This window comes from Nuphar pumila, unplaced genomic scaffold (assembly GCF_984573655.1).
Source record: "Nuphar pumila unplaced genomic scaffold, dmNupPumi1.hap1.1 HAP1_SCAFFOLD_2034, whole genome shotgun sequence".
NCBI lineage: Eukaryota > Viridiplantae > Streptophyta > Magnoliopsida > Nymphaeales > Nymphaeaceae > Nuphar > Nuphar pumila.
Window position 1 is genome coordinate 1 of NW_028323826.1, and position 27,432 is coordinate 27,432.

The 27,432-nt window shown below is 57.6% G+C and overlaps 2 protein-coding genes across 2 annotated transcripts; both read left to right on the forward strand.

The window, feature by feature from the left end:
• The first annotated feature begins 5,124 nt into the window (after positions 1-5,124).
• Positions 5,125-8,528, forward strand: LOC149808895 (methylmalonate-semialdehyde dehydrogenase [acylating], mitochondrial-like). Its single transcript, XM_089995110.1, has 4 exons — positions 5,125-5,532; positions 6,170-6,772; positions 7,228-7,381; positions 8,110-8,528. The coding sequence occupies exons 1-4, from the start codon at positions 5,125-5,127 to the stop codon at positions 8,526-8,528; spliced, it is 1,584 nt and encodes a 527-aa protein (XP_089851236.1).
• A 15,641-nt stretch (positions 8,529-24,169) lies between these two features.
• On the forward strand, positions 24,170-25,243 carry LOC149808896 (uncharacterized). The gene has a single exon (XM_089995111.1). It carries the CDS (start codon positions 24,170-24,172, stop codon positions 25,241-25,243), a length of 1,074 nt encoding a protein of 357 aa, XP_089851237.1.
• The last annotated feature ends 2,189 nt before the right edge of the window (positions 25,244-27,432 follow it).

Below are 27,432 nucleotides of genomic sequence, written 5' to 3' on the forward strand. Positions count from 1 at the left end.
TGGACAAAGTTTGAATATTAGCGTGATTGAATAGTTAACGGCAATACGGTATTTCATATGGCCAGCGGTGTTGTCGGCTCCCAAGCAGAGTTTATTATGATTGAATATACCTAAAGATGTGTCGCTTGTATATATCTACCCAAAGGTTACCCCGATACCTGCCCAGCCTTATGCCTTGTCATCCAAGTGTTTAATACGGTTCCGTCCCCCTGTGCAATACATGGTGTGTGGCATGCGTATCCGCCTTGCGAAAGCATATGCTGAAACATGCGCAGGAACCTGCGGGTGATGGTAGGCATGGCCTTCATATGATTACACAGACACAATGATACACAAGCACATGCAAGGCAAAGCGAATATTCAGTGGCTTCCAGGATGCACGCTACTTCTGGTCCGCCACGACGCCACGCGCGGCCTCCATTTTGATCTTGGTCGTGTGGAAACGTTTCCGGTCTTCGAGGAAGCTCGTCATGAACGCATTCGACTTGGCATCGGTGACGGGGCCAGAGACAAACGCCTGCTCTGCTACCTCGCTCGACTCTCTCCGAGCGTCGCACTCAATTTGCATCTTGGCCAAGACCCCGCTGAGGTCGAGTGTTGAGATAACAGCCATCTGGCGCGCCATCAGCTCGTTGTAGTGCTCTTCTGCTGGAGATAACTCTGCGGCCCGCGTGACTTGTATCTGCTGCTGCGTGTTCTCGTACTCCTGAATGCACGTTTAGCTTGTCGTCGGGGTATGCTGATGATGATGTATCTTGTTAAAATACTACCGCATCCACATGGACATTGGCAACTCCAAGAACAGCTTGGGAATCAGTGCTACCGTTACCATCAGCTGATGCCGCAGAGACAACCTCAGTTTCGTGTTCTTTGAAAGCATACTGACGTCGTGGGACAGCTGAGTTCTGATCTGGGTACACACCGCCTAGAATGCTTCTGGTCTGCTAGATCCGAAAATTTCCGACATGCCTGGAGGGGCCATGATACTGCTACGAGTGCGTGTTGATGTTGTGTTTCGGCCTGTGCTATGGGGACTCTGTATCTCTGAGAAATGAATACACCGCGTCGCTCGAGACTTCCTCACTAATCTACGGCGCATACTAGTCTACGGCGGCGGTTAAGCACAGTGAGCGTACGGACCCAAATGAAAACCCCGCGTATAGGGGACTTTGTCATGTACATGTGTCAATTTTCTCAGCTGTTTACACCATAAAATAAACTTTTGCATCCACAGCACCAACAACATCATGTTGCTTGGCTTGTTTGCAACAAGTGTGGCTGCGAACTCCCATAAATTCCCATGACCTGTTGAGATGTCGATATGTAAGAGCAATCTAACCCTTAGGTGGCACAGCCTGAACGTATCATGGACTGTCTTCACTGTTAGAGTAGACATGGAAGCCTTGGGAGGGCCCTGGAGCTAGAACTCAGCATGAACAGTAGCAGAGACTTGTCAAGGCACAAAGCAAAGACTTTGTCTGGCTTTCGAGGCTGAAGCTTGACTCCAGACGCCTGTGCGCAGAGTGCTATGCTCACATCTTTCTCATGGGACGAATAACCGATATCCTGCCATCACCATTGGCTTGAGAGCCGAGAATGGTTCAATCCTTGTCGTCCTCACTAGCAGATTATGCTCGACACAAACATAAGGCTCATAACCCTGAAGTTGCGATGTAATCTTGTGCATGTGCGAGCTGATGCGCCGATCACTACACAGTGCTTCGCCAGACTGGGCTTCAACCCCATTTTGGTCCCTAGAATTCATGCATTTTCGGGCAGCAAGACCTGCAAATCACACGGCCTGGCGAGGTGCTGTTATTGCAGCAGGACGATAGAGATAATGGGGAAGCCGTACGTCGAGGAGGCCCAAGTTTTGCTTTGCCATGGCAGTGACTTCCTTCTTCGCAGCGGCCGCACGCCGACCAAGGTCCGTTTCGTGAAGAGTCGGCTGCAAAAAGGCAGCAAACGCAGCGCTGTCCACCACCAGCGTCTCGAGGGCCTCAGGGCTCATGCCCTCGAGCAACGCACGCACCCCAGCGTCCTGCCGTGAACGCACCGGGGAACCCCCCCCCCCCCCCTGGGGTGCCTGAAAAGCCATTCTGGTTGCGGACATGGTCCACTGAGGGCCATGGTATACTGTCCCCGCCTCCCCCCATGTAGCTGGAGGGTGGGTACTCTGCTGCAGGAGGCGGGCGAGCGTAAGCAAAGCCTGACAGTGCTTCGTACGCGCTTTCGACAATGCTCGTAAGCGTTGACAACGGGGTTGTCCAGTCCTTGATGACGTGATCGGACATCTGTCCGGTATGTTTGTCCACCCAGACGTGACTCAGCTCTGCGTACTCTACTACACTCACGCTGGGAAGGTCCTGCACATTCACATGAGTCAGACATGTCGCATAGGTCAAGGTGCCACACATGAAAGTTATGACGACGCAAAAGTGCTGGGTTTGGACGCTCTTCTTTAGAGGCCTCAGGATGTTTGCGCGACTTGAACGGTGTGTTTCTTGATCTATCTTCCTTGCGAAAACTTCCTGGAGTCAATTAAAGGGCTGTAGTCAGTGATGTGTGTCACTGGACACACCAGTCCTGGCTTACCCTTGCTCAATGCTGAGCAGTCAAGAACATTACTCTCGCAGCTTGCGTGCCTAAAGTCGTCAGCATTCATCAAGCTTCAGCCTTAACTTCATGTTGTGAGTTCACTTATGTGACACTTGTGACATGTCAGACTGTGCTACATATGCAATGAATGTCGAAGCGAATATTTGTAGCTGGGAACCAATTAGCTGATCAGCTGTAGGGGGGACGATGCGCCAGTTATTGATGCGTTGTAAAACCCATGTGGCATGTCCATGTGAATGCACTGATGTTGTGAAAGATGCATCATCTTGCTTCACGAATGTGCCATATAACATTGAGATAGGCTGCCTCACGTGGTGCCTGTCCAAACTAGTTAACCAGTTGAGTGGCGGTAAGGTTCTTAAGAGACAAGCTGACGCAGGGTTGAAGAGACCCATTCACCATGCATGTGAAAGCCCTGGGCACACAGCACGGACGAGCAACTAGCCCCGCGAAAAAAACTCCAATCACTTCACTTCAACGAGGGTACTTGAGCCTGCCGTCCCAAGATTGAATCAAAGAAACCAGACATAGGATGCTGTGCGTGTAACAGGCATCAAGCATCGCACCTGTGGGTATGTGCTTGGGATGGTGATGCGCATGTGAACACATTTGTTCTCCTGAGTTACGAGTGGCATTTCCCACAGTGTCCTGCATGCCATCAATCACATCTTGCAGCACAGCTTGTCGTGCAAGCTCACATGCAGAGGATGAGCTATCTCAAGGACGGGAAGGCAGAGGCTCTATCAGAGACCGCTACTGTTGTCAGACAATCATCCGACCTCATCTTCCGTGAGATGAAGCATACGCTCCGCTAGCACGGAGAATGCCACGCATTTGTACGTACGCGCAGAAAGTGTGCAGGCATGGTTTCAGGTGGCTTTCGCCTTACTTGCGATCAATTGACTTGCTGGCTTGTGGGACACACGCAACCGATTCTCACAAATCACCGCTGTGGTAACTAACACATTAACATCACGTTCTACTGGGACGGGATTGCAAAATTGGTCATCATGGGTCTACCGGGGTCTAGAAGAGCTGCATGCAACGGATCCGAAACCTTCGTCGCGACCTCGGTCCCACATCACTTGCATCCATTGATACGTGACTCGAAACGTACTCTGCTGAGTTTATGGGCTTGCACTCAGGAACGTTGTGCTTCAAAGCCTCTATCTGCTGGGCCCGAACGGAGCCAGTTCTCAAGCTTGCGTTGCCGCTACTTGCAGTTGGCTGATAAAAAAATCCAGAAGGATTATTTCTGGGGGGTGGCATGGCTCCATACACCGGAACTGGGTATCCTGGCATTGCTTCGCTTTGCGTAACCGACAAGCCGGAAATGCAGGGCCTCCTCTTGCCCGAAAGCGACAGAAAATCTGCTCCAACGTAGCGACAGCGAGAGGCTGCCGTTAGACTACCGAATGCAAGCGTGCTGGAGTTCGCAACGATGCACTTGCGCGAATACAAGAGTTCTACATGGGAAGGCTGTCCTCAACTTGTTCTGCCACAAACTTCATTGCTACGCCATCGCTGCAAGGGTATTATGTATCCCACTACTGCAAGTCGAACAACAAGTGGTTGTACGAAATTGGACGTTGCTGATTGATATGCGTCTATCGTAAACCCTCTGTATCTGACGAACACCACATCACAAAGCGCACCGAACAAACAATAGCAGGTCGGAAGATGAATGCGCTTACAGAGCTTGCTGTCGAAGTATTCAAATTGCATCTGTCAGATTATCTGACATGGCTCAGACTGACTCGGTGAATGACTCAGTCCTAATGGTTTGCATGTGCACATGAATGGCTTTGCACGAGCTTTGTTGAAGCATCACGATAACAACCGAACATGTTTAAACTACAACAGAGGTCGATAGCAGCTTGTTTGTCGCTCGGCGACAGTGGTTCAGGATGCAGGCTCTACGGACTACTCGTTTATTCCATGGAGAACAAGCTTCTTTCGCCTGGATATGCAGACATTTGAGCACCGTTAACACGGTACGATTATCATCTGATTGTGATGTCTGTCTGCATTGATGTGTACCTACCCTTCAGTGCAACTGACTATGCTCCGAGGAGATGAAGGCGACCACGTCGTTCCGTTAGTAGTCCAGAATATGGCATGCTCAAAGAAGAAACTGTTATTTGATACAGTTACATTCAAGGGCGTGTTCTCCCCCGTGGTCTCATTGCCTGATGGATAGAGTAGTGGGATGTCGCCCTACTGACGATAGCCCATTTCCAATTGGCCCGCCAAACATGAAGCGGCATCGTATGTCCATCAGTTGGAGATAGCGCCGCTTCTCACAAGTGACACAAGTGTCCCATATTTCACAACAAGCGTGGGGCCGTACCAGAGTAAAGTACGGAAAGAATAATAAGTTTTTGGTCCAGTCCTCATGCCCTAGAGCAGCTCAGGAGCTGGACGCAACATGCCCCTGATCCTTGCCGCACGTCCTTGCACCACATGCAGTAGAGATCCACGTGCCGAACTTGCTGGAGCGTGCACATGCCATGTGAGCAGCGGCATACACACGGAATCCCCTTCGCATGTGCCGTACGCGTGTTCAGTCACAGCTGTGAATTTCAGAGCTTAGAGACAAGCGCAAAGCTCCTGGTCGGAGGTGCATTCGTCGAGAGCAAAGCAGACCGATGGATCGACGTCAAAAATCCTGCCACCCAAGAGGTCGTCAACCGCGTCCCCGAAACGACGGCTGCCGAGTTCTCCGACGCCGTGAAGGCGGCCCACCATGCGTTTCCAGCATGGTCGGTCACATCAATTCCCCACCGTCAACGCATCATGCAGCGCTTTTTGCACCTGATCAACACACACAAGGACGAGCTGGCACGCTTCGTGACCCTTGAGCAGGGTAAGACCATCGCAGACGCGCATGGTGACGTGTTTAGGGGACTGGAGGTGCGCCTCCTTGCGAAGCAGATTTCCATTGTCTGGTGTATCAAATCGTGGAACTTTGGTGCTCATTCGCGCGTCCACCAACAAAGCCTTTCATGCTCATCTCGGGATGCCTGAGTTCACTATTCTACTTTTTTCCAGTTTCAGCAACATCGACGTCGCTAGCCTGTATATATTTGAAGCCTGTGCGCGGCGTCCTGTTGCAAGTTTCCGGAGATAGGTGTCAAACATGTCTCGTCGTTGGAGGTATGTTTCCAACCCATATGTGGGAGTAGGGATTGTCTTAGTCACAGGTTAGTGGCATTTGGTGGCGACAACTTGGACTTGGACGCCATGCTGCTTCGCGTGCAGTGCTTGTTCAGGGCACCAACATCAAGGCAATCAACGTTGCGGTGCCCTCAGGAGTAGTTTGGAAGGAGAAAACCTCAGGAGTATGTTGGGGAGGTGCCACCATGACCAGATCCCGTCTGATCGCCGAGTTTGGGTAGTGTGCAAGTACCTGCCTTCATGGGGATGGCGCTGCAGCGCTGTCGAAGAAGTCCATTTGACATGGAAACCAATAAAAACATCATTGTGACGTTTTCATTTCGTAAAACAATGTCATTACTTCCCGTCAAGACATTTTGCTCTGTCTGCAAAGGTGGTCGAAGCCGCTTGCGGCATGGGGCGGGAGCTCATGGGAGAGCACCTCGAGAACGTAGCCTCCGGGATAGACTGCTACAGCATACGGCAGCCGCTTGGCGTGGTCGCGGGCATCTGCCCCTTCAACTTTCCCGCCATGATCCCGCTCTGGATGTTCCCGCTCGCCGTCACCGCCGGCAACACTTTTGTCCTCAAGCCCAGCGAGAAGGACCCGGGAGCTGCCATGATGCTTGCAGACCTCGCTCAGCGCGCGGGGCTGCCCCCGGGCGTCCTCAATGTCGTCCACGGCGCTCACGATGTCGTCAATCGGATCTGCGACGACCCTGCGATCCGCGCGGTGGCTTTTGTGGGCTCCGATGCGGCGGGAAAGCACATCTACTCGCGCGCGTGCGCGGCGGGAAAACGCGTGCAGGCCAACATGGGGGCCAAGAACCACGCTGTGGTCATGCCGGACGCGGACGTCGAAGCCACCGTCAAGGCCCTCACTGGCGCCGCGTTTGGCGCCGCTGGACAGCGCTGCATGGCACTGTCTGCGGCTGTCTTTGTCGGCGGCATCGAGCGCTGGCGGGAACCGTTGCTGCGGCACGTGCGGTCGCTGAAGGTGTGTGTTGTTTTCGACGCGTGGTGCGGTGTAGGGCTGCCATGCTTGTCGGGGCCTCCTGCCGTGGGCTGATCGCGCTTCTATGGCATGTATGTGGTGTGTGGTGCGGTGTTGTTGTAGCTCGTGTTGCCATGGAATTCATGCTTCCTGATGGTTGCTTGTGTTGTCTGCCAGCGTTAAAGCTGAAACGGCATGCCGGAGCTTCACCCTCGCACCTCAATGCCGACTCGCAAAACCCTCATCCTTGCGTGAGCGAGGGACGCGCGAGGGACGGGTAATTGAAACCATTTATATGCTCAGAAGAACTAGCAGGCCAGAAAAAGCTCGCGCGAAACGGAAAGACAGGGAAACTCCCTGCTGAGACTCACAGTCAGCCTGAGTGGCATGCCAGCAAGCTCCTTTGCATCGTGTCAATCATATGCCGTCAGCGCAGTGAAGTGTGGGCAATTCTGTAGGTTGGAAGCGGCTTTGACAGCACCACAGATGTGGGCCCAGTCATCTCCGTTGAGTCAAAGGCTCGTGTGGAGCGCCTCATCCAATCTGGCATCGATCAAGGTGCCAAGTGTCTCCTAGATGGCCGTGGCATTCAGGTGGCCGGCTTCCCTCATGGCACGCTCCTGCCCTCACTGCATCCGGCTTTGCAACGTCGAATACAACGCGCAAGCACAATCGCGATGACACTGCAATGTTGCCCGGTTACTTCCATGCACAAATAACCAAGGTAGCCAGGCCTGCATGAGCGCCGAGCAACGAATTTCGTCAACGACAGTTTGCAGGTCATCCATCCACAGAAGTAGCAGTCGTCCCTTGTTGTAATGAACCCTCTCATCCCTGGAAAAATGGTTTGCTACTTGGAGGGGTTGATTATATCCAGGCGTCATTCAGAGGGGTTTGCTTCTGCGGCCCCATGATGTGGTTCGCTCGAATTGGGGGCTTGTTATACATGGGGTTCGGTATAACCAGAGATGACTCGCATGGCATCAATTTTGTGCTCTGCAACTCAAGATCGCCAGACATTTTGGGGTTGCAGAGCACCCCTCAACGCAGGGGAGTGGACCACAAACGCCACCAGGTGTTGATCTGGCATTGCAGTACAGTTTACTATATAATGGAGAGATCGCACTGATTTTCAAGTAGTTCTTGGAGTTGCCAATGTCCGTGTGGATCCGGTAGTGTCGTAAAAAGAAACGCTGGCATCACATCACATAGAGACTGTCGAGAACCTGCATCGCCGGATGTCCATCTATTGTAATCCTTGAGCCGGCACACCAGCTGGATGGCATGCCACAATGATGTGCGTTGTGCTTGCATGCACCAAAGGCTAAGGCCGCGTGCAGGCAACTTCGTGGGACCGACGCTGCTATCTCATGTCACGCCCTCAATGGACTGCTACACGGAGGAAATCTTTGGGCCCGTCCTAGTGTGCTTGGAGGCTTCGACCCTTGACGAGGCCATTTCTATCGTCAACGGCAACGAGCACGGAAACGGTACCGCCATTTTCACTCGCTCTGGTGCAGTGGCACGGAAGTTCCAGGCTGAAGTGGACGTTGGCATGGTGGGCATCAACGTTCCAATTCCCGTTCCCTTGCCCCTCTTCTCGTTCACTGGCTGGCGTCGCTCGTTCTATGGCGATTTGCCTATGTACGGCAAGTCGGGCGTGCATTTTTTCACAAAAACGAAAACCGTGACAGCATCCTGGAAGGATGAGGCTCTTGCTGCTGGCGTCATTCCCGGATTACACCGCGTTGGCGCTTGATCAAACAAACATGTTACCGTGGCTTGAAGTGGTGTCGATCAATCGGGAATTGTACCATCATGCCATGTCCCAGCAAGCGCGCACTGCGCTGACAGGGTCGTGCGCCATGGGGCTCTGGCCTTGTGTGCGGCGCTGGCGCTGATCAGTGCAGTACCGGAAATATTGTACGCTAAAGCGTCAGCTAGAGATTGTCAAAAGGCAGAGTGAGCGTGACATCAGTTTCGGCCAATTTTGTTAGTTACATGCATCTACATAAGGAGTGCCTGAAAGTTGAAATATCTCCTCCATGTGAACTCGACGGCGAGTCCCGAAAACGTGACAGTCACCGCGCATTTTCTGGCTCGCTGCCGGACCACTTGTGCAACGTGCACAACGACACTGGGCAGAGCCCCACCAGAAATTGCCTTGCTTGTCTTATGCGAATAGTGCTCAGTGGGCTCCAGGCTGAGTATAGAACGCCCATCAAGGACGTGCGGCAACTTCAGGCATGGCCCTGTATCTCTGAGATACCTTGCGTGGCAAGCTGTGCTAACGGGAGTAGTGGCTACCAGGACTCAATGACCTAGGCTAGGTACTCGGATAGGCCCCACTGTCCGAGATAGCCCCAGATCAGTGGCCATGGCGTACATGTCGTGACTCGTGGCACGAAGCCGCATGGGAGTGAGGCGTAGTTTCACAATAACCGGCAAAACACGCTGTGCAGCTCTACCGTGTATGCAGCGCTCTGCCGACGTTCCGCCAAATTGCAGGGTTCTCGGTCGACTGCCCTCATTTCAACGGACTCAGGTACGACCTTGCTTTCATTGAGTGAGAGACTGTCTGTTGAGATAACTCTCACGGACTCCTTTGCGTGCTGGAGAATTGCATCATGCATGTCTGACGTTTTTGCTAAGCTGGTAGTTGGTAGTGTTGGCATCACATGTGGCATGACGTCAATATGGCTTGAAACCATGTTCCACAACGGTCCATACAACCGAGCAGGGCAACATTCTGTCAAATTTTCAAATTGAAGGAATCCTCTGCACTGCTGTCAATGTTTCGTGGTTACGCCTACTACTTGAGTTTGGAGTGCGGTGTATCAGGTGCCGCAACATTGTGGCGTCCTCGCTGACATCGTGTGCTTATATGTGTCGAGCATCTGGATTTTGACGCTTGCGCGTGTTTTCGTTTTTCTGGGCTTCCTTTGCATGCATGTTGGGGCGACATGACAGTCACTGCAGTTAGGTGTGGTCCGAAATGCTATGGTGACAGGGGCTGAAGCTTACCACATGGTGACATCGATGCCAATAAATCGCTGTCTTATGTCCTTTTAGCAATTCAAATTCCTGGAATTCAGGTGGACGCGCATGCCGGGTTCATTCAGGCAGCGTATACATGCTCCATGTGCATGACGCATGCTGATGTGTGACCAAGCGTGCGGGGTATCCCTCGGGTTAGCAGCTAGGTTAAGTGAAAGTTTTCGCCATTAACCAGGCCCCACAATACATTTCCTGCACTGGCGTGTAAGGTGACCACTCCTTCACATTCCTTCCTCCATGTATTGTCCGTCGCACGGCTTGAGACTCGGGACAGCGAAGTCCTGCAGGAGTCAGATTTCCATGTATGCCTGCACTTTGTCGTGTGACGTTCAGGCTGCAACAGGACCCTCACGAACTAAATTTGGTGGATTCAAGACCTGCGACTCGTATTTCGCATTGCATGCAGGCGCAATGTATCGCTTAAGCGTCATCGTCCTCGTCACGGCTGCGTTGCTTACTGCGCAGGTCTCAGGTTCGTGTTCACCTCAACCCGCACCGTAAAACCACTAATCCTTTGTATGTTCAGTTCAAGTGAGCTGTGCGTACAATGCTTCGTGTGAAGATGGCAGGGATCCTGTCACCCTTGTTTCAAATTCCATGGTATTTCAAATACACCCCTATGGATGTAGACATCCGCACGGAGGGGACGATGGTGGCACGGCTCCGTTTGACCCCTCCACATTCTTTGCTTCACAGTATCACGTTTGCAGTGGCGAGTGGGATGAGCAGAATTCAGGGCACCTATTTTCTGCATTGCGCAATAGCGTCCATAGCCTGACGGAGGAAAACGGCTATATCTCAAACGTTTGTCAATTCGCGGCGTGTCTGTCTGGAGAATTGGCGCTTGTCTTATGGAGCTCACATGGATATTATGTGGAGTTCGACGTAAAAGCAATCGAGCAGCTGATGTCCCCAACGAGCCTGTGCGAATTCATGCAGGCGCACCTAACTGCGATGACAATTTAAGGTCATTCAACACGAAGTGCTGCCCGGGTACGTTTGTTTATTTGCTTGGCTCTTTGCCGCATTTCGCCGTATGTGCGAACGCGCATGAATTTGCTCTGCTGCTCGAGCGTGCATGCAAACGGATCTGCGCATTTGCACCGCAGACTGCGGCCCGCAGCAGTCGACTGCAGAAGCCCTCACACTGCCGGATCTTGTCGGACCAAAGTGCCGGGTGTTCACAGTGCTGCCGATGCATGCCTCCTTCCTGTCCTTGTGCGGGCATGGACCTCAACGCTCTGCAAAACTTTGTACATGCGCAGCGCACATACCTTCAGTAGGGAGAGTTTGGCTGTGCCTCGATGCAAATGCGCAACTTCATGTTGCCTGGACCGTCGCTTGTGGCATGATTGATGGTGATCTCACGCAGGAATCCTTTTCTAATAGTTCCTTGAATGTCTGTGGAAGAAATCCACACACATTCTAATCGTGCTTCATGGCGGAGGGGGGATTCTCAATTCATTTGTTTATGTATGTGTAATCGTTGTTTTGTGTTCTGCAACATTCTCTCGAGACCGCATCCACAGGTCCAATGACAACTTCAGGTGCTACTTGGAATCAGTGATAGCCTGCATACTGTCGGCAGACGACATGTTTTGTTGGCGGCTGCAGGGACAGCACCTGGCAGTGTCTGTGCGCTTGGAGGTGGACTTTGCACGACGGTCACTACTAAAACAGCGGAGCGCGTTATCTGCAAATGTAACAACGCCATCGTCCCCTTGGGCAGAACCTGCTGCACTGGTGCGCTCTGTCTAAACGTAGACTGTCGGGACACTGCTCAGTTGAAAAGCAACAGCATCCCATACGACGTCAGCAGGATGGTCATCCCCTACCTGAACGACTTCCCACTCACTTACAGGGCCAAGACATAAAAGCTGCAGCTACGCATGACCAACAAGCATAGCCTCTACACAGGTGGTTGTTGACTTCTGAACTCAGTAAGGGGTTTGAATGAGTTTGATACGGAACCATGCCATGTCCCGTGCGAAGTGAAAGGTGACGAGGATGGCGTTGGCGATTGACCGGCGTCTGCATGGGGGGACAGGTGTACACGGATGGACGATCTACCATAGAATACTTCATAACACAGAAAAGCAGAATCACCATAGCTCAGGTTAAGCTATCGTATATGATATTAAACACTTGGTCGACATGCTGGATCGTGACAGTTGCTACTTTGGAGAAACTGTCCTCATCCCCTTTGTTTATCATTGATAGTGTAACAGCGCACGTATGCCTTAGTACCCCTTGCAAGCCGAAGAGCTCCTCAAGAAGAGAAGAGAATAGGGGGGTCAATCACGCCTTGTCAGTGCCTGGTGTAACCGCACCTAGACCTACTCCCACCCCTTCACATCACCTGGCTGCCTCTGACTAAGGAACCGGTCGCAGCTGCCTGATGTTATCCGCATCTAGACCTACTCCCACCCCTTCAGCACATACCATCAGCAGCGGTGACAGCACCATCAGTGCAGCTTTTCCATGCTCGCTTCGCCTTTGGGGCCTTGAAGTCATGCCCAGCTTCTGATTGTGCTCTTTGGGTTTCTGCAGGGGCTGGCAACTTTGACTCTTGCGCTGCTGGAACTGGCTTTTGCCGTCCTACCATAGGCGGGGGAGCGGTGTGCCGCCCTTGCTCAAGGCCTACTGGGCTGGAGACCGTCCCCCCCTCATGCTGCCCAGGTATGGATTTAGCTCTCTGGACTGGACCTACGAAAGCCGGTTGAATACCAAGGCATCTAACTGAGATAAATTACCAATACAACAGGGAAGCTTGTGTGCCACGGCACGGGCCGATGCCACATGGGAGAAGCTGTCCAGGTAGATGCAGCAACCCCTAGAGGGGTTGCTCCATTGACAGTTTGTTGGATAGTATTATACAACTATCGGTGGTGTTCTAAAATGAGTCATTAACTCATCGACCGCCAGCGGTGGGAACAGGCATGTCATGTACGCTCAGCTGCGTGCACGAGATAAAGCTTGAAGTGAGCATCACCTCACATCCTCATCATTAGGCCAGGTGTCTGACACTGATTGTGCTGCAGGACAGCTATGCAGTCCCTCAGCCATCCCAGACGCTCCGAAAGCATACTGCAAAGCTCCCATTGGGCCTGGCATTCCGCCCGAGTGCAGCGTCTGCGGCGTTCTCGGCACACCCTGCTGCCCAGGTAACCTTGACCTATATTTTTAACCTTGACCTATATTTTACTGACATGCCAGTGCTCTGCCTGGATGGGATTCGACCCGCATTGCAGTCTTCCCAGCTTTCGTGATTCTCAGGCATCTGGACCTGCAGATATTCCGGCAGGCGACATGCATCTCAAGCAATGTAGTATGGACTTGAGTGCCGAAATCGCGCGGATACAGGCAGTGGGGTTCCCCATCTACCATAGTCTAGACAACAGTTGGTGGCTTCGTGGGGTCACCTTGCGCCCTCCTGTTGTACCAATCATGTTTTCATCCAAACATTTTATAGCGGAGTTCAAGGAGTTGGGGTTCCTGTCGAACAAAGCACATTCCGCCACCCAAGCAATGTGCAGGGTTACTAGACAATGTCTAATAGACATGCTGCATCAACCATGACCGGCAACCACCATGTATTTGTCAGGGTATGATTCCCTGGTCCCTGTCTCATTAGAGATCAGAACAGGCATCACTTGCATTGGAACACGCAGCCTTGCCAGCCACCGTCGAAGATGGGGGAGGCATGGCATTGAGAACAATCCTTTTATTTCAGGTATTATTCACCAGTGGTGACACCAGACTGGCACCACACTCCAGCGCCGCCAGGAGCAGTGTGTCCTTAGTGTAGAAGCGTTCAGTATAGAGTCAAGTTCTCTGAGATATTCGCTCAAGTTTGTGCGTTCTCGGGGCACCCATGGAGTGTTGACCGGTATGGGCGTGCAACAGCCAACATATGATGCTTGACGCCCAATGGCGTACTTTTTCACAACATGACCGCATCGGATGGAAACGGAAAAAATCAGATGGGAAACTGCTTGTCTAATGGGAGCTATTGGATACTGGCAAGTATAATTGCAACTCGAGTGACATAGCTAAGGGCCCAATGATCACGATTTTCGTCGTCTTAGAACTCCAAACCACGAAAAAGAACAAGTTGAGGGCGTGACTCAAGAGTGTGGGAAGGACACGTTCACGTGCATATGTACTCAGGTGTATGCCCGAGCAAGTCACTAGAGAGCGCAGGGTGTAAAGGGCCTTGCCGGTATGCAGGTGCCAAGACAAATGACCCATGCAACCAGCTCTTCCTGCCGGACCCGCCAAAAGGATTCTGCTCGGCCAGCTTTATCAAAATTTGTCAGCTCTGCGACGTCCGCAATGTCCGCTGCTGCCCAGGTATGCCAGGCCAATCGACTTCATGCAGAGCTTTCATGTTGAGAAGGGTGAAGCGGGCACAATATCCTGATGTAAAAGAACTTCTACTCTCTAACGAACGCCGAGTATCTCGTTCTAGGGCCTTCATATACATTCTTCAGGATCTGCAGCCAAGCGTCTGCTGAAACGCATGAGAAGTGTGACACCGGTCACGGGAGCCTGGTGTAAATCACAGGTATGTAAAAGGGTGGGAAATATGTAGAGGTATACCTTCAAAATATTAGGCTAAGTATACAAATCCGGCCGAACTATCCTTTCAAGGTGTCCAGTGTACAAAGTTGGCACAATTGCCATGCACACACTGACAAGCAGGCACGTTTGCAGGCGCCCAGCTGGGCGATTTGTGTGACAATGGCCTTGGAAAGTGCTTACCAAGTGCCAACATTGGGAACCTCCGGTGCAAGCCGATTCCGGACATCCTTCTGTCTCCGCCTTTCCCCTAAACGCCAGGATTCCCTAGAGCACCTCACTTCGTAGTTTGCGCAAGGCGGGTGAAGGCTGACTCCGCTTCGGAAGGTTCCATTGCGTGGTGCTGCGCAGATGGGCCTTGACGGGTTCTGGCCACTCACAGGGGTTTCATTACATTGTTCGAATGCCCTCGCCTGAATGTCCTCGATAATTGTGTTACAAGCGACAGGGCCGGCATATCTAGGAAAGACTACCGAAAGACGAACAAAAGAAAAGAAAAAGGAAGACAAAGCACACAGCGACACAAAATCCTTGATAATAAGTTTATATTTAGCACCCCATCCACCCACACCGGGACGAAGAAGCTGCTGAGAGCCGTTGCGCTCATCACGACTGCAGTGCTGTTGTTTAGCATTAGCATATTCATTGTCGGCAAGCGTGCCTGCATATATATACATCAGGTAGCCTTTCCGTGTTGCAACGAAGCGGGAAAGCAAAGCAGAAATAAACTGCAGACAAGGACGACTCAATTCAAGAACACACGAAAGAAAATCAAACCAAACACACAGGAAAACAAAGAAAGAAAGAAAAGGACAATCAAAACAGCCAGCCGACAAGACTAAGGGAGAGCAAAGCAGGAGCGCTACAACACGACACACCAACCCCTCTACACCTCACCTGCCTCATCAACCGGCAGCTCACAACCCGGCATGAACTGCCGGCCCACATTCTGTGCAAAACAAAACATGGACCGGTAATACATCTTCCCGTTGCCACGGCACAAAGCACAGCTGAGTTCTTGCCGGACCGAGCGCACAAATGCTGCCTTCGAAACACCTCCACTTGCAGCCGCCACATCGCCTAGGTCCGACAAGAAACGCGAAGCCTCTCGCCCAAGGCGCCCGAACGACTCAACTGCAAGCGGTATGAAGTCATAGCCGACGTCTTGACCAAGTGACTTAAACTGACGTCTCTTTGCCTGCTCCGCCCGCAACACGGCAAAACCCGCATCACGAGCCGCGCCACGAACGTAGGAAGCTGCGGTAGGATGCGTAACCACGCAATCCAAGACGACGGTGCGGCCCTCCGGCATGACAGCCAGAATGTCGCCACGCCGCAGACCAGCAGCGCCATTGCAATGGCCATGAGCGACCAGACTGCTGTATGCTGGTTCCACACGACGGATGGCCCGACGCCAGGCGGAAGCCCAGATATCGTGGCGTAACGTTGCCATCCCAGCAGTTTGATTGCAGACCATCGCATGATCTGGCTTCCCCGCATCTCCAGCTCCACATAGACAAGGCGGAGCTGCTACCCGAACAGGCACCCCGAGACCTGGAAGGTGGCGTCCAGCTGAGACAAAATCATCACTGCTAAGACGCGTAGTGGCAGCACCAGGCAGCGCAGTGATCACGCCGCGGAAGGACCAGTCGCAGCACTAAGAGACGAGCCGCATCCCGTCTACCCGCGTCGGTGGCCACATCAAACGAGGATCGGAAGTCGCGAGCCTATCCTAGATTGCCGGCCCTGGCGCTTGTAATAAATACTCAGGTCGTTTATGAGGTATCTACAAGGCTGTATCAACATTCTCTGCATCGATTTCTTGCCGTCATTGGCTGATGAATCAATTTGGGTCTAGGGCATGCTGTGCTGATGTTCTGTGCGAGCGTGCGCGAGCGCTCGCCAGCATGCTCCGACCCCATTTCTGTCCCAAAATTCATGCGTTTCAGACATCTTGACCCATAGGATGACAAAATCTGGCAAATACTGCACGTTTGTACGAGATACAAGCGACAGGGCTGGCAAACCAGGAAAGACCACCAAAACGCGAATGAAAAACAAAGGAAGTCAAAGCACACAGCGACACAAACGAAACAACTAAGTAAGACGGGCATCATCCGGGCCCTCCATCTGCTCATCACAGCCCGGCCGGAAGTTGTGCCCGACACGAACGGCAATGCGCGAGAGAGAGTTGTAATACATGCGCGCATTGCCCTTGCACAGGGCGCAACTGAGCTCCCGACGCACAGTCCGTACGAAAGCGGCCTTGGACACCCGACCTGCCGCCTCCACCAGGTCGCCAAGCTCCGACAAGAAACGCGACGCCGCGACACCCATGCGGCCGTATGACTCAACAGCAAGCGGCACAAAGTCGAACGCAGAGCCTTCGCCAACCTCCGCGAACTCCGCCCGCTTCCTCGCCTCAGCCTTCGCAGCCGCAGACCCTCCAGCCTCCGCTGCGTCTCGCACGTACGATGCAGCCGCCGGGTGCGTGACGACGCAGTCCAGGATGCGGACGCCACCGTCAGGCCAGACCACGAGGATGTCGCCCCGACGTTGAGTGGCAGCCCCTCGCGCCCCCGGGGCCCCAAGGCTGCTGTAAAGCGGCTCCGCGCTCGATGCGCAACCAGCGCGGCGGATGGCATGGCGCCAGGCAGAAGCCCAGATATCATGGCGCACAATTGCCTTGCCAGCGTTGTGTTTGCAGGAGAGAGCGTGGTCCGGCGTCGTCGAGTCGCCAGCGGAGCAGGTGCATGGAGGGACGTCGATCAGCGACGGCACCCCCAAGCCGAGCCGATGCCGGGCTGCCATGCGAAACTCCGCGTTAGTAAGACGCAGGGCCGACCACACGGGCAGCGCAGTAAGCCAGCCCGACGACGTGCCAGTGGAGGCACTGCGAAGGCGCGCCGCATCCCGCTGGCCCTCCACGGTGTTAGTGTCACAGGCCTCGAGCATCTCCGCGCCCGCACGATCGCCCACAACCCTTGACACGGCCTTCTGGACGCCGGGCAGGGCTTCAAGCACGAACTCCGCCGACAGGTCCCGGGCGCTCTCCTCCCACTCACACTCGCCAGCGGCGTCGTCGTAGACGCGTTGCCACGCCGACAGCAACGCCGGCCGCAACTCGCCCGAGAAGGGTTGACACACGTCAGGACCATTCTGCATAGCCGCTTGCGCCTTGGAAGCTCCTGCCACCAGCGCGGCGGCCGCGACGAGGGGTGTCGCATCGCGCAGGCCAAAGCCCCCATGCCGAAGAGGGAGCCGGAGCTGTTGCACAGCACGCGCAGACGCCGCACCGACCTCAGGCACCTGGAGGAGCGTCTTGGCGGCTGCCATGATGGCATCCTCTACGCGCACAACACTGGGTTGGAGGCGGTCCCACGCGACCGTGCGCAAGAGGTGCGCCATGCGCATGGACAGAGAGGACCGGAGCAGGGCAAATTGCGCCTGATGGCTGACGGGCAGCGCCATGAGCTTGCCCACTTGCTCGATGATGACGTCCGCGCGGGCAGACAAGGCGGCAGCAATGTATGCGTCCGTGCCAACGGGCGTGCCACACACAGTGACACCGTTGGGGCAGTGCTGAATGCCCAGGTCAGCGGCCAAACCCGCAACCGCCATGGAAGGCCCTGCAGTGAGCGCGCACTTGCGGGGCTGGACGCGAAGGCCAACGCTGGGCATGCCGCGATCCCCGGTGAGCATGTGAAACGCCGCCCGTAGGGCGTCGACTTTGCCGACCAGGTTGACGTCATCCGCAATCGCCAGCACGGCAACCGCAGGCCCAGCAGCCTGAGTGCGTTCCAGGATTTGCTGCACCACCAGGGCGAAGAGCAGCATGGCAAGGGTGTCGCCCTGGCGCACCCCCGTGCGCGACTGGATCGGGGCCGTGCCGGCTGGGGCGCCGACAATGTGCAAGTCGGTGGGCGCACCGTACGACCATTGCACATACGGCAGCAGCGCAGGCACATACTTCTGTACCGCCGTGAACAACGCAGACCGGTCGACCTCGTTGAAAGCATTGGCCATGTCGACGGTCAGAAGCGCGGCGTCAGGGTCAGCAGCCAGCGCCGAGCGGACCGCATGCACTAGCGCTTCCACCCCGCCCGAGACGCCCACCGCGAGCTGCAGCGGCGCGAGCGAGCGCCCAACTTCCTCACAGGCTGTCATCGCGCAAAGACCAGTGAGACGGTAAAGGACCTCGCCGATCGCGATGGGACGCGCACCACCATCCGGCTTTTGTATGCCCACGAGGGAGGAGTCCAGAAGCGATGAGTGACGTGGAAGCCTGCCCGTGAGCATGAGGTTGACGAAAGCCAGAGTGGCGTTGAAGGCCTCGGATGAGGCTTTGGTGGCCGCCAAGACGTGCTCATATGTCATGCCAGTGGGCCCGCCCGCCGAGCCGAGTTTGGCGTCGAGGCGTTTAAGCGCGCGCTCGAGGAGCTCGGCGTCTATACGCACGGGCGGTGTGGCGTCCTCCAAGGGGACCGGCGGTTCAGCGAACGGGTGTTTCTCATGGAGCGCAGCAATGACAGCGGGAGAGCGCGTATCTGCCAAGGGCGCTGATGCCAGCACGCGCGCGCTACGGGTCACACTACCGAGGCCGAGCATGCGTTCCACCCGCAGCGCCATGAGCTGCTCGGCCGACAGGGTGCGGCGGCGAAGGCGCGGGACGGCAGCTTCACGCTCATCGGTGGCGTCATCGTCATCCTCGTCCTCCAGCGCCTGGCCCGCTTCTATGCGGACCATGCGGGCCAGGGCGCGCCTGTTACGCCCATGAGAGCCGCGGTTGTCAGCCAGCGCCCGCCTGGGAAGGTCCGCCAGGGCGTCCAGGGCGGCGCATACTTCGGCGGATGCCTGGGGGTCGTCGGTGCGCGTGACCGCATCAACCACGTCCAAGAGCGCGCGTGCGTAGACGCGACCCCATTGCGCGCGAATGATTGACGGCACAGTCTGCGGTATGTCGATGCGGCTGGCAGGCTGACGCGCTGGCTGCCTCTGAACGGCAGCGCGTGCGGTGCCCAAGTGCGAGCGTGCAGCGCACGTTCTCGATCCTTGGCCGCGACCCGTCGCTGAGGACGTCCCGCGTGCGCGGCCCCGATGTGGGCACGACGCGCTGGTAGGGGGAGCGGGGCCGCCTTGTGCGGGTTGTGCTGCGGCTGATGCACGCATGGGGGGTGGAGGCACAGCCGGCGGGCGTGGAGCCGGTGGTGCTGGCGCCGGCGGTGCCGGCGTGGGTAGCGTCGGCTGACACCGCGGCGGCGTAGGGCCCACAGCACGCGTGTCGCCTGAAGGGCGTATGTAAGCACGCGCGGAGACGTCTTGGGTGCGCCTGAACATGCGCGGGTCAACCGGAACGAGGGGAGAAGAGGTCGCAGCAGGGGGTGCAGGGACCGCTCCGCGCTGTTGGACTGTGCGCCCACCGGATCCGGGCCGGGCATTCAGGGGGGACGCGCGCGTCGCGGACGCAGCCTGGCAGGTCGGCCAGCGTGACGGGTTCATATTCGGCAGGACAGAAGTGGGCTCCGCCACAGAGGCACGCGAGGGCAGCGCGTGGTGGCGGGCCGGGGTCTCGTCACGCCACGTGAAGGACGCGCCTTCTCCGCGCGCGAGTATGTTGATTTCGGCGTGGCCCTGCCTCGGAGTTGCTGTGAGGAGAGCGCGCTGCGCGCCGGGGATTGTCGCGTGGCTTTGTGGCGGGGATAAGCGCGTCGAACGCCTGGGCGCAAAGTGCGCGCAACCGCCCGGCGATTGGAGGACCGAGGGGAGGGAAGAGGCAGCTTGCGCAGGTGCGCGACCGCCGGCGGTCGTCATTGCTCGCATGGCAGTGGCTACCGCCATGCACCGCTCGCCTTCGCGGGAGCAGACGGCAGCTCCCGCCCTTGCCAAACCGCGAACAGCGTGAACATCGGCAAGTCGCAACGGGGCCACGTTCATGCGGGTTGCGAGCCCAGTAGAGGCGGGCGGAGAGGATGGCGACCCGGCATTCACCCGTTTCGTCGGCGGCTCAGGGAGGCTGGGCGGGCCTTGCGGGCCATGTTTGCGTGAGAGCGCAACCGCGGACGGTCGTGGGCGGGGCGGCGGCGGGGGCGGGGGCTCGCCCTGCGGCTGGGGGCCCAGCGAGGGTCGCGGTGAGGCCGGCGGCGAGGGCCGTGGCGGGGGCTGCAACGGGGACCGAGGCCGGGATCCCAGCAACGAGGGCTGCGGTGAGGCCGGCGACGGGGACGGCGGCGCGTATTCCAGCAGGGACTTCTCTGCCACGGCGGGGGTGGCGGGGGCCGGCGATGCCGGACCGGGGGATGGCGACGGGCAGTGCATGAGCACACCTCCGTTAAGCTGCCACCCGCTGGACGGATGGTGGGTTCGGACGTGCTCCACCAACTGCGATTGCACCGCGAAGCCAGCGGAGCACTGCTGCTCCGGACACACGAAAAGAGGGGGAGCCTCGGCAGGGGCGTGCCCACCCGGCTCAAGCGGCAGGGCGTCACTCATGCCTGCAGCACAGGGAGCAGCGGCACAAGGGGACAGCAGCACAAAGGCCGCCCCACAACAAGCGGAAACAGAGCAACAAGGGCCAAAAACAAAAGGCCAAAGAAACGGCCGGCAGGGCAGGGAGCACAGCAACAAGAGCACCCAAACAAACAAAAAGGCGCACCCGAGCAGGGCACAACAAGCGACGCGACTGCAGCAAAGCCACACGAACGCACAAAAGAAAGCAGACAGCAGAAAGCAAGGGCGAGACCGCACCGGAGCAGGCGCGGCCGGCAGACAGGCAGCACAGCAACGCGAGCACCCTAACGAACAGGAAGGCCCAACCGAGCAGAGCACAGCAAAACGACGCGACTGCAGCAAGGGCTGCACGAACGCACCAAACAAAGCAGGAGAACAAAAACAAGAGCGAGACCGCAGCGGAACAGGCGCGGCTGGCAGGCCAGGAGCACAGCAACGCGAGCACCCTAACGAGCAGGAAGGCCCAACCGAGCAAAGCACAGCAAACGGCGCGACTGCAGCAAGGGCTGCACGAACGCACCAAAGAAAGCAGGAGAACAAAAACAAGAGCGAGACCGCAGCGGAATAGGCGCGGCTGGCAGGCCAGGAGCACAGCAACGCGAGCACCCTAACGAGCAGGAAGGCCCAACCGAGCAAAGCACCAAGTAGTAGTTTGTACGAGATAGTTTCGTACCGTAGTATATTCCGTTACACAGAGGAGAAAACTACCACAGCCGAAGCCGCAATAACCACCAAGACATGCTCTGAAACCGAAATCCAAAATGGCATGTCCCCAAAAACCAGAACACCTGCTGCTTTTTGCTTGCAGAAGTGAAGTCATGACGATTCCGGCGAACAAGTTTCAGTGGAGTGGCCAACATAATATTTCGAACCACGAAGCAATTAATGGTGGCAGACCACTTGCAGTCGCAGTCGCCGGGCACCAGAGGAGTTTGTTCAACTACAATGCCAGCAACAACACGGGTCAGCAACTAAGCTGAGCATCCGCTACGGTCCCGCCTTGTTTTTGCTTTTAATTTTCTTTTATTCGCTCTTTCAGCTTTTGCTGCTGTCGCGTCCCTTGTTGTGCTCTGCTCGGTTGCGCCTTTCTGTTTGTTAGGGTGCTCGTGTTGCTGTTGCTTCCTGCCTGCCAGCCGTGTTTGTTCCGCAGCGGTCTCGCCTTGCTTTTGCTTTTGTCTTCTTTTGTTCGCTCTTTCAGCTTTGCTGCCGTCGCGTCGTTTGTTGTGCTTTGCTCGGGTGCGCCTCTCTGCTTGTTTGGGGTGCTCGTGTTGCTGTGCTTCCTGCCAGCCGGCCGTGGTCTCTCTCGCTCTCTTTGGCGTGTTCGCCTGTTTCTGCTGCTCGGCCTGCTTGCTTGCGTGTTCTGCGCTCGTTTGGGTTCTCCTTGGTCTCGTTGCGTGAGGTCTTCTGCCCGGTTTTGGTCTCCCTCTTTCGTTCTCTGGCCTTCTGGTTTTGGCTCCTTCTTGCTCTGCTTCCTCTTGTTTTGGGGTGGCCTCTTGTGCCGCAGTCCCCTTGTGCCGCCGCTCCTGTGCTGCAGGTGTGCGCATGAACGCCCTGGCCGCGAGAACCGGGTGGGCACGCCCCTGCCGGGGCTGCCCCTCTGTTCGTTGTGTCCAGAGCCACAGTGCTCCGCTGGTTTCACGGTGCAGTCGCTGCTGCTGGAGCACATCCGAAACAACCACCCGTCCAGCGGGTGGCAGCTTAACGGAGGTGTGCTCATGCACTGCCCGTTGCCGTCCCCCCGACCGGCATCGGCGGCCCTCGCCACTCCCGGCGGGACAGCAAGGTCCCCACTGGGGTCCCCCGCCGCCGTCCCTAGTTGCGTTCACTGCCGGGTTCCCAGCCTCGGTCCCCTCTGCAGCCCCCGCCGCGAGCTTCGCTGCCGGCCTCGCCACAGCCCGCGCTGCACCCCCGGCCGCAGGGCGAGTCCTTGCCCCCGCCGCCGCCCCGCCACGACCAACAGCGGTTTGCGCTCTCACGTAAACACGGTCCGCAAGGCCCGCCTAGCCTCCCAGAACCAGCAACGAAACGCGTGAATGCCACGTCGCCATCCTCCCCGCCTGCCAGTACTGGGCTGGCAACCCCCATGACCGCGGCCCCGTTATAGCTTGCCGATGTTCACGTTGTCCGCGGTTTGGCAAGGGCAGGCGGTAGCGCCTGCCCTCGCGAAAGCGAGCGGTGCGTGGCGGTAGCCTCTACCATGCGATCACTGGCAAATGCCAGCGGTCACGCACCTGCGCACGCTGCTTCTTCCCTCCCCTCCATCCCCCGACCGCCGGGCGGTTGCGCGCATCCAGCGCCCAGGCGTTCGGCACGTCTGACCCCACCACAAAGCCGCGCGACAGTCCCCGGCGCGCAGCGCGCTCTCCTCACGACAACTCCGAGTCATGGCCAAGCCGCAATCAACATACTCGCACGCGGAGAAGGCGCGTCCTTCACGTGGCGTGACGAGCAGTCGGCTCGCCTGCACGCATTGCCCTCGCGTGCCTCTGTGGCGGAGCCCACGTCTGTCCTGCCGAATATGAACCCGTCAAGCTGGCCGACTTGCCAGGCTGCGTCCGCGCTGCGCGCGTCCCCCCTGACGACCCGGCTTGGATCCGGTGGGTGCACAGTCCAGCAGCGCGGAGCGGACCTTGCGCTCCCTATCGCAAGCTTTTCTCCCTTCGTTCCGCTCGACCCGCGCATGTTAACGCGCACCCAAGACGTCCCAGCGCGTGCTAAGATTCGCCCTACAGCCGACACGCGTGCCGTGGGCGCTACGCCGCCACGGATTCAGCCGCCGTTGCCCGCGCCAACACCGCCGGCGCCACGCCCGCCGGCTGTGCCACCACCCCCTATGCATGCGCCCGCCGCAGCGCAGCCCGCACCTGGCGGCCCCGCTCCCCTTGCAAGCGCGTCTCGCCAACATCGGGGCCGTGCACAGGGGACGCCCTCATCACGGGGTCGCGGCCAAGGTGCGAGGACGCGCGCTACACGCTCGCGCCCGGGCACCGCACGCGCTGCCGTCCAGCGGCAGCCGGCACGTCAGCCTGCCTGCCGTGTCGACATACCGCAGACTGTGCCGTCAGTCATTCGCACACAATGGGACGCGTCTACGCACGCGCTCTCTTGGACGTGGTTGACGCGGTCGAGCGCGCCGACGACCCCTAGGCCTCCGCAGAAGTATGCGCGGCCCTAGAAGCCCTAGCGGACCTTCCCAGGCGGGCGCTGGCCGACAACCGCGGGTCTCATGGTCGTAACAGGCGCGCCCTCGCCCGCATGGTCCGCATAGAGGCGTGCCAAGCACTGGAGGACAAGGATGACGATGACGCCGCCGATGAGCGTGAAGCCGCCTTCCCGCGCCTACGCCGCCGCACCCTGTCGGCTGAACAGCTCATGACTCTGCGTGTAGAACGCATGCTCGGCCTCGGTAGCGTAACCCGTGGCGCGCGCGTGATAGCGTCGGCACCATTGGCGGATACGCACTCTCCCGCCGTCATTGCTGCGCTCCGTGAGAAGCACTCATTCGCTGAACCGCCGGTCCTCGTGGAGGACGCCACACTGCCCTTGCGTATAGACGCTGAGTTGCTTGAGCGCGCACTAAAACGCCTTGAAGCCAAACTCGGCTCAGCAGGCGGGCCCACTGGCATGACGTACGAGCACGTCTTGGCGGCCACCAAAGCCTCGTCCGCAGCCTTCAATGCCACTCTGGCCTTCGTCAACCTCATGCTCACGGGCACGCTGCCGCGGCACTCGTCGCTGCTGGACTCCTCCCTCGTGGGCCTGCAAAAGCCAGATGGGGGCGCGCGACCCATAGCGATAGGAGAGGTCCTGTACCGCCTCACCGGCCTATGCGCAATGACAGCCTGTGAGAAGCTTGGGTGCTCGCTCGCGCCCCTGCAGCTCACGGTGGGCGTCTCAGGCGGGGTGGAAGCGCTTGTGCATGCGGTCCGCTCGGCGCTGGCTGCTGACTCCGATGCCGCGCTTCTGACCGTTGACATGGCCAATGCCTTCAACACGGTTGACCGATCTGCGCTGTTTACGGCAGTGCAGAAATACGTGCCTGCGCTGCTGCCGTATGTGCAATGTTCGTACGGTGCGCCCACCGACTTGCACGTCATCGGCGCTCCAGCCGGCACGGCCCCGATCCAGTCGCGCACAGGGGTGCGCCAGGGCGACACCCTTGCCATGTTGCTCTTCGCCCTGGTGCTGCAGCCCATCTTGGAACGCACTCGGGCAACCGCGCCCGCGGTTGCCGTGCTGGCGATTGCGGATGACGTCAACCTGGTTGGCAAGGTCGACGCCCTCCGTGCGGCGTTCCCACGCGCTCACTGGGGAGAGCGGCGTGCCTAGCGTTGGCCTCCGCGTCCAGCCCCGCAAGTGCGCGCTCACCGAGGGGCCTTCCATGGCGGTTGCGGGTCTGGCCGCTGCCCTGGGCATCCAGCACTGCCCCGGCGGCGTCACGGTGTGTGGCACGCCCATTGGCTCGGACGCGTACGTTGCTGCCGCTTTGTCCGACCGCGCGGACGGCATCATCGAGCAAGTGGACAAGCTCATGGCGCTGCCCGTCAGCCATCAGGCGCAATTCGCCCTGCTCCGATCCTCTCTGTCCATGCGCATGGCGCACCTGCTGCGCACGGTTGCATGGGACCACCTCCAGCCCAGCGTCGTGCGCGTCGAGGATGCCATCATGGTAGCCGCCAAGGCGCTCTTCCAGGTGCCTGAGGTCGGTGCAGCGTCAACACGTGCCGTGCAACAACTCCGACTCCCTCTCCGGCATGGGGGCTTTGGCCTACGCGACGCAACGTCCCTCGTCGCGGCCGCCGCGCTCGTGGCGGGAGCCTCTAAGGCGCAAAAGGCCATGTCGAATGGTCTTGACATATGCCAGCCCTTCTCGGGCGCGCTGCGGCCGGCGTTGCTGTCGGCCTGGCAACGCGTCTTCGACGACGCTGCCGGCGAGTGCGAGTGGGAAGAGAGCGCCCGGGACCTACCGGCGGAGTTCGTGCTTGAGGACCTGCCCCACGTCCAGCGGGCCGTGTCGAGGCTCGTGGGCGATCGTGCGGGCGCGGCCATGGTCGACGCCTGTGACACCGACACCGTGGAGGGCCAGCGAGACGCGGCGCGCCTTCGCAGTGCCTCAACTGGCCCGTCGTCAGGCTGGCTTACTGCACTGCCCATGTGGTCGGCTCTGCGTCTCACTAACGCAGAGTTTCGCATGGTAGCCCGGCATCGGCTCGGCTTGGGGGTGCCGTCGCTGATTGACATCCCTCCGTGCACCTGCTCCACTGGCGATTCGACAACGCCGGACCACGCCTCTCTCGTGCAAACATACCGCTGGCAAGGCAATTGTGCGCCATGATTCCTGGGCTTCTGCCTGGCGCCATGCCATCCGCCGCGCTGGTTGCGCGTCGAGCGCGGAGCCGCTCTACAGCAGCCTTGCAGCCCTGGGGGCGCAAGGGGCTGCCAGTCAACGTCGGGGCGACATCCTCGTGGTTTGGCCTGACGGTGGCGTCCGCATCCTGGACTGCGTCGTCACGCACCCCGCGGCTGCGTCGTACATGCGAGACGCTGCGGAGGCTGGAGGGTCTGCGGCTGCAAAGGCTGAGGCGCGGAAGCGGGCGGACTTCGAAGCGGTTGGCGAGGGCTCCGCGTTCGGCTTTGTGCCGCTTGCTGTGGAGTCGTACGGCCGCATGGGTGTCGCGGCGTCGCGGTTCCTATCAGAGCTTGGCGATTTGGTAGCGGCGGCCGGTCGGGTGTCTAAAGCCGCTTTTGTCCGGACCGTGCGTCGGGAGCTCAGCTGCGCCCTTTGCAAGGGCAGTGCGCGCATGTACTACAACTCTCTCTCGCGCATTGCTGTGCGTGTTGGACACAACTTCCAGCCAGGATGTGATGAGCCGGCAGAGGGCCCGGTTGAGGTCTGACTTGCTTCGTTGTTTGTTTGTGTCGCTGTGTGCTTTGTCTTCCTTTTCCTTTTCTTTTGTTCGTCTTTCGGTAGCCTTTCCTAGATTTGCCGGCCCTGTCGCTTGTAACAAACCACCAAGACATACGCGTTCGAAAATTCAAAGCCCAAAACGGCCGCACAACAGCACAAAACTACCATACTCAAGGGGCACCAGAACGAATGTGGCACAACTGACTTGGCTGGGAGTCAAACACGGTTGCGCGCAAAGGCGAAGTCTGGCAGAACCATGCTCCGCCAACCGTTCTCAGCGATGCGCTCCTCACGAGGCAGTCTCCAGAGCGCCGTAAAGGAAGGGAAAAAACCAAGGCGGGAGGGTGGAAAACAGAAAGGGAAAACCGACAACATCACCGGACTTTCACCGTATTCACTTGGTAAAAAACCCGGGGAAAAAACCACCCTCCCGCCAAGGAAAAAACCTTTGTCTTCAACCGCAACGCCAAACCTGCACATCGCCTAAAGAGTAACCGGTAACACAGAAACCCAGGCTGAAAAAGCGAATTGTCGGCGGCAAGCGGGAGTGTCACCGCCAACAAAAGGACGAGAGGCCGCGAGAGCCGCAGGGGTCGCAAGAGCCACGGGA

Coding starts and splice junctions, on each gene's coding strand:
- LOC149808895 (XM_089995110.1), top strand. CDS start 5,125: ATGCCATGTGAGCAGCGGCATACACACGGAATCCCCTTCGCATGTGCC. Junction 6,773..7,227: donor GGCACGTGCGGTCGCTGAAG/GTGTGTGTTGTT, acceptor GCAATTCTGTAG/GTTGGAAGCGGCTTTGACAG. Junction 7,382..8,109: donor GGTGGCCGGCTTCCCTCATG/GCACGCTCCTGC, acceptor GGCCGCGTGCAG/GCAACTTCGTGGGACCGACG.
- LOC149808896 (XM_089995111.1), top strand. CDS start 24,170: ATGGTCCGCATAGAGGCGTGCCAAGCACTGGAGGACAAGGATGACGAT.